General features: G+C 31.8%; 2 protein-coding genes across 3 annotated transcripts; both read left to right on the top strand.

Annotated features, from left to right (window-relative positions):
* Nucleotides 1-7,578: 7,578 nt before the first annotated feature.
* LOC143195302 (uncharacterized) lies at nucleotides 7,579-9,551 on the top strand. The gene is made up of 3 exons (XM_076402326.1): nucleotides 7,579-8,098; nucleotides 9,135-9,292; nucleotides 9,350-9,551. Exons 1-3 carry the CDS (start codon nucleotides 7,693-7,695, stop codon nucleotides 9,446-9,448), a joined length of 663 nt encoding a protein of 220 aa, XP_076258441.1. The 5' UTR covers nucleotides 7,579-7,692; the 3' UTR covers nucleotides 9,449-9,551.
* A 139-nt stretch (nucleotides 9,552-9,690) lies between these two features.
* LOC143195303 (uncharacterized) lies at nucleotides 9,691-11,000 on the top strand. Of its 2 annotated transcripts, none has more exons than XM_076402327.1 (4): nucleotides 9,691-9,967; nucleotides 10,022-10,165; nucleotides 10,219-10,442; nucleotides 10,695-11,000. In XM_076402327.1, the coding sequence occupies exons 1-4, from the start codon at nucleotides 9,831-9,833 to the stop codon at nucleotides 10,838-10,840; spliced, it is 651 nt and encodes a 216-aa protein (XP_076258442.1). In that variant the 5' UTR covers nucleotides 9,691-9,830; the 3' UTR covers nucleotides 10,841-11,000. The 2 variants fall into 2 exon arrangements, with proteins under 2 accessions (XP_076258442.1, XP_076258443.1); XM_076402328.1 differs by lacking the exon at nucleotides 10,695-11,000 and adding an exon at nucleotides 10,524-10,680.
* Nucleotides 11,001-11,112: the final 112 nt, after the last annotated feature.

Genomic DNA, 11,112 nt, shown 5'->3' with positions numbered 1-11,112 from the left:
TTTTTTGATATATATTTAGTTTTGAAATCATTTTATCTGTCAAAGCTAATACCACCAATATATTAACCAATTTCATAATAGACAAGTGTATTAATTTTAAAAAATCAGCTTCCTTGTAACTCTCGCCTTCACTAGTGATCTCAAATTGAATATTCAAGCAAAAGCTTTCTAATATTCCTAAAATAAATATCATGGTATTTTTGCAAGTTACTAAATATTTAGTACCATTTATTGATATCTAAAAAATATGAATATATTGATTTCCATATTTAAAAATAAAGAAACTATATCAATATATTGAAAAAAAATATCGAAATATTTTTGCACCAGGAACAATATCAATATTCTTTAAACATTTTAAAAAGTAACGTTTAAAATTAAGTACAAATTTTAAAGGTTTATTACAAATAATTAAAAGATTTTTAAAATGTTTAAGAAATATCTAAAAATTTTTTCCGAAAAATATTGGCTAACAAAGATATTAATATATCCGTCAAAAAAATATCGAAATTCTTTCGACATCCCTATGGTATGTTTAGGCTTCATATACACTAGACATCACTCCACTTGACGATTACTTCTCAGCCCATTCAATCTTATGCTGTATTGAAATGGGTCGAATATTGCATATTTCGAAATTATAATTATTCTTAATATAGTAGCAACATGTTATAATTTTTTTACTATAATTTTAATATAGAATGTGTCGAATGAATGACTAGATTTTAGGCAGCTATGGACGATACTTCGCTTCCTCTAAATTTAACTAAATGAAAACATTGTGTGTTTTCAGACATAAATAGATAAACACGGTCCTTCTAGGCTAAGAAAAGTCATATGCGAAACCACAAAACAACCTTTATGACTCAGTTCTGTTTTAGCGCTTGTCTCCATCTAAAAATAGGTATTGTGCAATTGCGTCCGCGAACAAAGCTGTCACACCTCATGCACTTCGTCGTTTTGTGTCGTAAAAGAACTATTTTACGACTCGGATGGAAATCCGACGGAAAATCGCGGTATTAACGTTTTACTGCTTACTGACATATATAAACGATCACTAGAAGTCATATCTTTAAGTATAATATAATAAATGTAACACGAGATAAGTTGTTCTGGTTTTGTTTCAGACCACTATTTTGCGAACAATGAGATACCAAGAAGAAATAAATGTCAAGTTATGTACGGTATTTACGTCATCAGTCAATATTGGATAAATGAAATAACACCTTATCTTTAACAATAATATTGTTCTGTTTAAATTGAATCAGTTCGAACAATGTATTTTTATAGAATTTTTTAATTTTTATCTATAATTAAAAAAATTCATCAAAGTAACTCTACTTTAGATAAAATGTATATATCCCGTCTTTTAAATGATTTTAAGGTCTAGAAGTCGATGTGAAGTCATTGAATTCACTTTTAATCAAATATCAATATTCGAATAAAAGAATAATAAAAAGCTAGAATAGTATCACACAGAACCAGAAAAGCCGTAAACAGAACAATACTTAATAGAATTAGTAATCGGACAAATCAAAAGATTAAAGAAATCAAAGAGTGGCTTCGAAAAATATGTAAGTGAATTAAGCCCGGATTACTCGCTATAGAAAACAACTCGGAGATTTCAAAGACCAATTATTAGAGTATGGCCTCTTCAAAATGAATGGGTTGGACTCAACCATGAAAAGACTGAATTATTCGCAGAACATTTAGCTAACATATTGCAATCGAATGATATTGTAATGGAATCTACAATAGATATAAATCCTGTTTATTAACCTGATGTAGCTGTAAATCTGATTTCTCCAATGCAAGTTGCAACAGAAATTGACAACAACCGCAGTCCTGCGCCTGCATCATTTTGACATATATATTCAATGTCTGTTTCTGACTGAACTATGTTCCGGAATTCTTAAGGTTACTCGTTGCTGTTAAAGAAACAGTACTTGGAACATTTGCCGACGACACAGTTATCATGGCAGAAGATGTATCTCTATATATGGCTGTAGAAAAAGTATAAGTAGCGGGCAACAAGTTCTACAGTGGACTAGAAAGTGGAAAATACAGCTTGATCCAAATCTGTCCATGTTAATTTTGCGTTGCGATAAAATGACAAAAATAAAAAAATGATTTTTGCTTTATTACTTGACAGGGCCTCGATTTCTCAATACCTCGGAATATATTCGATGGTAAGTTAAATTGGAAACTTCGTGTTAGACAAAAAGCAGAGCAGATTAGACTCACAATCAAGCAACTATACTGGTTAGTCGGAAGATACTCTCAACTTGACAAAATTATATATATATTGGTTTATCAGTCAATCATAAAATCAGTTTGGGCATATGGTGTGCAAATATGGACTGTTCGACTATCGACTGTTTAATAATTGGCTACTATTTACTATCGACGATTTGGCTCTGTCGTCCTAGCCGCGACCTTAATATATAAAGTTTTACGATTTTTTTGGTAGTTTGCTTGCAAATTATATATTGTATTTACATTGTACCATTTTGGATGGTAAAGAGATTAAAATTGTGAATGATAAATAGTAAAATACATTTGACTGTTTTTATGGCAATAATAGGTAATATTTCGATTACTCTCTCGACTTTTGTCAAAAATATTTCCGTTCAATAATAACTAAAGCATTTACTTTATTTTAAAAAGCACCAGTACTTATTGTGCGATCATTTTAATTATGTCATGAATTAGTTATTTTTCTATGACTAGGCATATGTTTAAATTCTATTGTATTGTCTACATATATTATAATGTATTATTTGAAAATAGCAATTAACTTATTAAAATATGAAAATACATTTGTGGGGTATTATTCCATTTCATAGAGAAATTCCATTTCTATTTACAGAAATTATTAAATGCATGTTAATAGTATTCATTAATAATTTTCTAAAGTTAAGTACGCGAAGGAATATGTACATCTACGTCTCGCTTATACTACGGTTGGAAAATATAAACATATATGGAATTAACTGCTCCAAGCAATTATCTCCGTCCTTTCCTCTCTCACAATTTATCCAGGAAAGGGTTCATACTTCTTCATCTGACATCACGAATTGACACGGTAAATTCATTTTATAGTACGATAACGCGCCATCTCATAAAACAAAACCAGTCCAGGAAGCGTTGAAAGCACTTGGATGTGACCTATTATTGCACCCGCCGTACTCTCCAGACCTTGCCCCGTCCGACTATCAACTTTTCACATCAATGGGACACGCGGTTGAAGAACAACTGGTTGAAGAACAACTGGTTGAAGAACAACAAGAACAACTGAAGAATGAATGGTTTTTTTTTTCAAAGGACAAACAGTTTTTTTTGAATGGCATTCATAAATTACCTGAAAAATGGACAGGATGCATAAAATCAAATGATTAATTCCATCATTTTTCCATTTTCTTAAATGCTATGTAGTTTTTCTCCGAAAGAAAACGGTTATTACTTTCCAGTACACCTGGTACAATAGAACTAATTAAGATTATATTTTATAGAGACCACTTACTGAAGTGTTTTTCTACATGCAATGTCTATAATATTATCATTAAAAAAATTTTTGTCCACTGGGGAGGATTATATATTGGAAAATCAAGTTAAACAAAAAGCTGACCAGATCGGACTTGACGGAAGAGCTTGGTTTATCAGTCAATTATCAAAACATCAAATTGACTATTAAACCCAACGATGCCAAAACAAAAACCTTTGATTAATTACTAGTGATTATCGCTACGTTATCAACGAAGAACTGCACAATGACCTCGAAATCAAATGGATCTACAAATATATATAAGACTTCGCTGTAAAACATGAAAGAGGGCTATTAAATAACAGGAACTTAGAAGCGACAGAACTACCAGACAACGCGCAGGAAATCACAGGTTGAAGCTACCCAGACCACACGAACTTTTTAATTGAATTTTAATTTGGTAAATAAATACCGATGTATTTATACCACACTCCTCTTGCTTGCCGATGGATAAGTACAACCGAACAGCAGTAACAAATTAAGATTCTACTAAACATATCTAATGTAAGATGTGATGAAAAAATCTTATTAGTAAGTATATGTAATATATATGAAACGAAACGAAAAACCTGTCACAATAGACTTTTGAGCTGTTGAGAAAAATATTAATACAAATAAATGTCGGGCAGAATCGTGTTGATCAATCTTCTCACGATTCGCCAGTAATAATAACAGCTTTTTAAAAAATTACCATCAAGGTAAACCACCTTCTCTATGTAATAATAGAACTAACAAGTCGCTATTTAGAGAAAACACAGATAGAACATTTCTTTAAATTTGCAATTAAAAACCAGATGTGCAATCCAGAAAAATTGAAATAAAACAATTGTTGACAAGTAAGAACTGTAGAAGAAAAAGTAGAAAATAAAGAGCTGAAAAATTTTATACAAAATTAACAAAACCAAGGAATTGAAGAACACGTGGAAAATTTGACTCCAACTGAGACCGCAGATTATTCATTATGGAAAGCAACGAAAACGCTCAAAAGACCTCAACAGTATAACACACCCATTAAAAAAATTACAATGATTAGGCTAGAAGCAACAAAGCGAAGGCTGGCATTTTCTCTAATTACTTAAAAAAGCATTTAAGCCTTTTCCGTCTGAAATATCCAAAGACGAAGAAAATTAATTTACCAGTTTCTTAAATTCGCCATGTCAAATGGACCTGACATATGAAAGAATTACAGTCAGTGATAATGAGAGAAGATCAGAATAATAAGCCTACCGACTCGCGAGTGACCAACTTTAGAAATCATCCGGTCTTACCCAGCCTGGTTACTGGCGTGACTGGGATCATTTTCCTTGTCGGATTTTACACTCTTACCTCGAATATTCACAAATTTTAAACAATCACAAACATAAATTTACGACCGAGCCCCAGCAGCATTTGTATCCGCGGCTATCGCAACAGTGGGAGCACCGTCCCATCGCCTTTACCACTGCGCCACCAAGCCAGCTATTTAGTCATTACAACGACTATTATGTACGTATCTTATTTTAAAACATTTTTTTTTTAAACGGTTCAATTTTTTTGTTAAAAATATTTCATTTTTTCTTTTTAGTGTTAGATATTTACTCAATAAATTACACAAATTATTTTATTAGTATTACATGTATTATAATGGGTAAGCCAAGTGAAGGAGCAGCCCATATGAGGAAAAATAGTAATAAAGAAACAATGATTTAAAGGGTCAGTTACTTAACCTAGGTGATTTGACAAATGTGATCAAACCAAACTAGAACAAGAACGAAAAGTCGTTACCCCCGCCGGAAATCGAACCCGCGAACTCCGTGTTTCAACTGAACGCTGTTACCGCTGCACCATAGAAGTAGTTGCCTGCAATATTTCTACGGCTCCTCATATAATATGGTCAGTGTTTATAAAAAGCAAATTGAACGGCTTTTACAGTGACCGACATCCGGTCTTCCGTTACATTACTTCAACAATAACATTATTTCAACATTAACACAAATATCTTATTATTTTAGATGAAAAAATATGTGAAAACTTTGTACGTGTCTTTGAAATTTAATGGTTTCCCTCGATTTCCGCCATTCTCCCTTCATATCCTGACTAGGTTCCAATCGGACCACCTCGAAAGTCCGCTGTTTCGAATAAACAAAGAATTATGAAAATCGGTCCATAATTGACGGAGAAATCGGCGACCATATATCTAAAAAAATACGTTGTTGATAAACGAAAACAACTTGAATTTAAAAGGTGAATTGAAAAGTTACCGGCTTATCACATATACAGGATTCATATCAATGATATACATATTATATACATATCAAGGATTGGTATGCTACGTTTAGACGTGGTGAAATGAGCACCGAAAACGGTGAACGCAGTGGACGCCCAAAAGAGGTTGTTACCGACGAAAACATTTTAAAAATCCACAAAATGGTTTTGAATGACCGTAAATTGAAATTGAATGAAAAAGCAGACACTCACTCAAAGATATCATAAGATCATAGTTTAATATCACGAATATTTGGGTATGAGAAAGTTCTGTGCAACGTGAGTGCCGCGTGAGCTCACTTTTGGCCAAAATCAATGACGAGCACTCACTCAAAGATATCATAAGATCACAGTATAATATCACGAATATTTGGGTATAAGAAAGTTCCGTGCAACGTGAGTGCCGCGTGAGCTCATTTTTGGCCAAAAACAATGACGAGTTGATAATTAGTAATTAATCAGTTCTTAAACCTATTTGGTCATATGGAATCATATAGAAACTGTGGGGAACTGCTGGCAACCCTAATATAGCTATCATACAACAGTTCCAACAAAAAGTTTTGCATGTCATTGTCCATGCTCCGTGCTATGTCTTCAATGAAGTGATACACCGCGATATCACTCTAGAACCCATAACGAGTGTGATTCAAAATCTTTGTGCCAAATACTTCAAAAAGTGTTAATGCACCCCAATATGCTCAATAAGAGGTTCTACGTGACAGTGAAATTAGTAGATTAAAACGTCGATGGTGTCTAAAACACCATTCGATCTGGTTATAGGACTAATTAAGATTATATTTTATATGGAGATCACTTAATGAAGTAATTTTCTATATGTAATGTACATAATATATTCATAAGAAATGCTTATTGTCCATTGGCTAGATCGTTGAACCACTAAGAGTAATAATATTTAAAAAATATTGATAGTAGTTTAAATTAGGAACATCACATTAGACAAAAAGCAGAGAATTAGTCCGAAGATACTCGCAAGGACCTATGATCTAAAAGACTGATTTATCAGTCAACTATCAAAACATCAAATTGACTATATATCCAACGATTCCAAAACCAAAGTATTTGATTAATTACCAATGCTTATATGTTAGCTATGTTATCAACGAAGAACTGCACGATGACCTCAAAATCAAATGGTTTCACAAATATTTATATAAAATTTCGTCGTACAACATGAAAGAAGGATACTAAATCGGAACAATCTAGAAGCAAACTATTGGACAACGTACAGGAAATCAGAGAACTAATCAGACCTGAGCAACCAGACTAACTAGACTTCTTAATTTAATTTCAATTTGATAAATAAATACTGATAGTACAACAGACCCGTAGTAATAAATCAATTTATAAATTTAGATTGTACTAAGCATATCTAATGATAGATGTGAAAAAAATTATTAGTAGGAATATGTAATATGAGCCCCGCAGGATACGTGGTATATGCGTGACTTTTTTATATATTACATTACATATAATATATTTAACATAATATATTATATTCATATATATATATATATATATATATATATATATATATATATATATATATATATATATATATATATATATATATATATTAAATTATATATGAAAGATGTTGAAATAGACGAAACCCATTTGTTTTTTCTGTCTTCCCGAAAAATGTGAACCAGGATTCTTGGCCAATACCGTGCGTCGTTCCAGTCGACGTCCTCCTCCCACGGCCCAGCAGTCACATTTCGAAACGCCTCATTGGCCCAGTGAACAGATAAACGTCAACCCAAAATGCTAATTAGGGATCTGCCAGAGACGTGCACGCTCACGCAGATATATCTCTGAAAAATCTCGGCTTGCTCTAATTGCTTTACCAGCTTGTCCCATCTCGGATCGAGACGTCGTCAGTTGAAATGTATTGCACGTCGATTAACATCAAGATGGAATCGTCGGAGGTCCATCCACAGACTAGCAACGCGATTTACTCGAACTTTTACTATCACAATCACCATCAAACCGACCAAATTTACGCCCCTTATAAGCCCAGTGAAGTTTATTGCGTGGGCCCCGCGCTGTACAACGACTACGACTACTTCTCTGAACACCAGGACGTCCAAAACTACTTCTCCATCAATAAAAACTATCAAGGCGACGATAGTTGGAGTGGAGATGGTGAAACTCACTCCAGGAACGAGTTCAAATGGGAACATTCGTTCGAGAGGATTGACGAGAATGGAAACAATGATACTGAAGCCAAACAGAATGGGCAGGAAGAAAACTACGTCGATGTACATTCAGTTGAGTTTGCTGGTGATGCTGGTAAGTAATTCTCTTAATATGCAAATTTTATACTAACATTATATGAACCTTTAAAAATAACTATTACGTTTGTTAGTTGGTAATGACAGGTGAAATTGAAATCAAGCAGCATGTTACAAAGAATAATACTTCTTTGTCGCGAAACCTGGTCAAAAATGGCTCTAATGAGTCTTATTTCTTGGTTTCTTTCCCCCTCCATATTTATATTAATGTTAATTTAAAAACCGTAAAAACACATTTAACAAAACTAAAATATATGTAAGGAAATTAACATACACATAGAAAATCTCAAATTCAAAACTAAATTATATATAAAGAAATAAAATTAAACAAACTTATATAGATACAAACTTTTATTTAAAAGAATTCTTTTTAATTTTTATCTACAACAAATATGGAATAATAAATAATATTAACTAGCGCAAATTATGTAACAGTTGCCTTTTAAACAAAAAAGATTGTCCTTATATAATAGATATTATTTCTAGAATTGAATTTTTAAGGCTTTTTTAAGGATTCCCCTAAAGCCATAAATTATTGGTACAAGCAAACACCATGACTAAAAGATGCACCTATAAGTCTAGGACCATCTGTTAAAAAAGATTCATTAAAAAAGATGTAGAAAGATTCAGACTAAACGCGATTCTATCTTTACAATTTATAGATTGCAACAGAAGGAATAAAAAGTACCAATAACTTAAATTTTTGTATATAAACTGTATATTACCATCCATAACGAATTAAATATGAATGTATAGTTGTAAAATATCGCATTACACTATGAAAACTCCCAGAAGGCGTGATTTTCTGAGAAATTAATATCACTAGGCTGAAACGGAACGTCGATATGTCAATGATCCACATCAAAATATATATGCAAGCAATGTGCATCACTATTTGGGTGGTCTAAAGGTCAAAAACTACTCACATTTATTAATAAGTCCATTATAAATAAAATAAACCTGTAATATAAATAACTAAAATTACAAATAATTACCAATTTCCACCCATTTTAAATCCATTTTTCATTTCTTAGATATAAAGCAACTTTTTGCTTCTAAACAAAGAAAAGAAAGAACAGCTTTCACCAAAACTCAAATCAGAGAATTAGAGCGGGAATTTTTGAGGTCTAACTATTTAACTAGGCTTAGAAGATATGAGATATCCGTTGCGTTAGACCTAACAGAACGGCAAGTAAGTATTACATATTTGATACCGATTTCATTATTTTTATTATATAAACTTTTTAAGGTAAAAGTATGGTTTCAAAATCGGAGAATGAAGTGGAAACGAACAAGATGCGGCGAGCAGCTTACGAAGAAATTGTGCAAGAATAAAATTAAAAACTAAAATTTTTATGTATATTATTTATATATCATTTCTTGTTAGTATTTAGGCTTTTTTTATTACAATTATGTAGTAATATATATTTAATAAATATATTTTAAATTAACTGTTTTTTAATATAGGCGACCAGTATTTAGACAAAGACTTTGTTATCTAATGAATATTTTTACCATTAGGCAACCAGTTAATCGTGAAAATAATGCACAAAATCTTGTGGTTTGTGAGCGACAACAGCTGACTACTTGAATAACAATGATAACAGCTGTTTATCAGAACGACTTGAAAATAATTTCAGTTTTTCAATGGAATAGCCTAAGGTTGATTAGGCAGCTCCAAGTTTATAAACAGTTTGGAAACAATTTGTGGGAAAGCATATAAAAGTGTAATGCATCAACAGTATTTTTATTTTGGTAGCGACTTAGGGGTTTATTTGATCAGAGGCATTAATGTTAAAAGCGCCGGATCATTAACGGCAGTATGTTTTTTTGTAGGATTTATGTCCTTCATTTTCGAATATTTAAGGTAAGTACTTTAACCTGTAAAATTTAATTCATAGTTGTGACCAGTTTTCTACAGATTTTTACAGACAAAAAGTAAACAGAGAGAACTCATATTGAGAGCTAAACAAATAAAACAACTATGTCCGACAGAAAGTGCTACTCTTCTCGCTCAAACAATAACAAATCCAAGAAACCCTCTGAATATTACCATTTTTGATAGGTAAATATTCTCATTATTGTGCTTCAGTCTTTTTAATTTTTGTTTTTTTTTAGAATGTTACTTTTTGGGACTGAAGTAACCTTATGGGTTTGTTTGCAGAATCTTGGCTATCTAATCATGTTGTCTGTAATGTTGTATGATGTTTGGATATTCATATCAGCCCTAATTGGAGGGGGTTTGGGTTATTTTATTTTTGGACAAATGTTTATGAAAATTAATTTAGAAAATTGCCAAATATTGAGGGATGCTTATTGCACTCAAATTTGTGGAGAAACTGGTAAGTAACAATATTTGTGTGGTAAAGCAAGATATATTTTCTAATTTATTATACACTGTTAAAAATGAAATTATATTTTAGAAGAGTCAACAATTGGTAGTCCTGGTACCTCACAAAAATATGATGTCCTGTTTTAGTTCCTTATATCCATGAATTCCGTAATCCCCTCTCCATAAGTAATTTAGTTTTGTTTTATATTTATAAAAATATGTTGTATTTTAAATTTGTTTTATTCTTTTTACACTTTAACAGATGTTAGTACTTTTAATGGAGAGCCATCACATTCCACACCACCTATGGAAAGTCCAGGAAGCTCTCAGGAAGAATTACCTAATGAGCAACAACCAGTTATAAACAGTGAAGAAGTTGCTGTGAGTGTTCATAGGGAATGTCATTGAATATAAGCCCAGGGATATGACAAATAAAAAGTGCCTTAAGACAATATAAATAATATTAAACATCACAAAAGTGTAGATTTTTCTAATAATGTATTATTTAATCACCATCTTATTTGACATATTTGTTTTTGTTACAATAATTATATATATTTTTTTATAACTCATGTTACTTTATTGTTAAGTAGTTATATATATTGTTTATTGTTATATTAAAGCATGCCAAAGTATAATATGATACCCTGATGACATGAATATACTTGTGTACCACTAAG

This window comes from Rhynchophorus ferrugineus, unplaced genomic scaffold (assembly GCF_030347505.1).
Source record: "Rhynchophorus ferrugineus isolate W39M unplaced genomic scaffold, kcgeb_rfMv2 rfM4, whole genome shotgun sequence".
In the NCBI taxonomy this organism is placed as follows: Eukaryota; Metazoa; Arthropoda; class Insecta; order Coleoptera; family Curculionidae; genus Rhynchophorus; species Rhynchophorus ferrugineus.
Note: the sequence above shows the minus strand (reverse complement) of the source record. Positions and strands in the feature narration are given on the sequence as shown.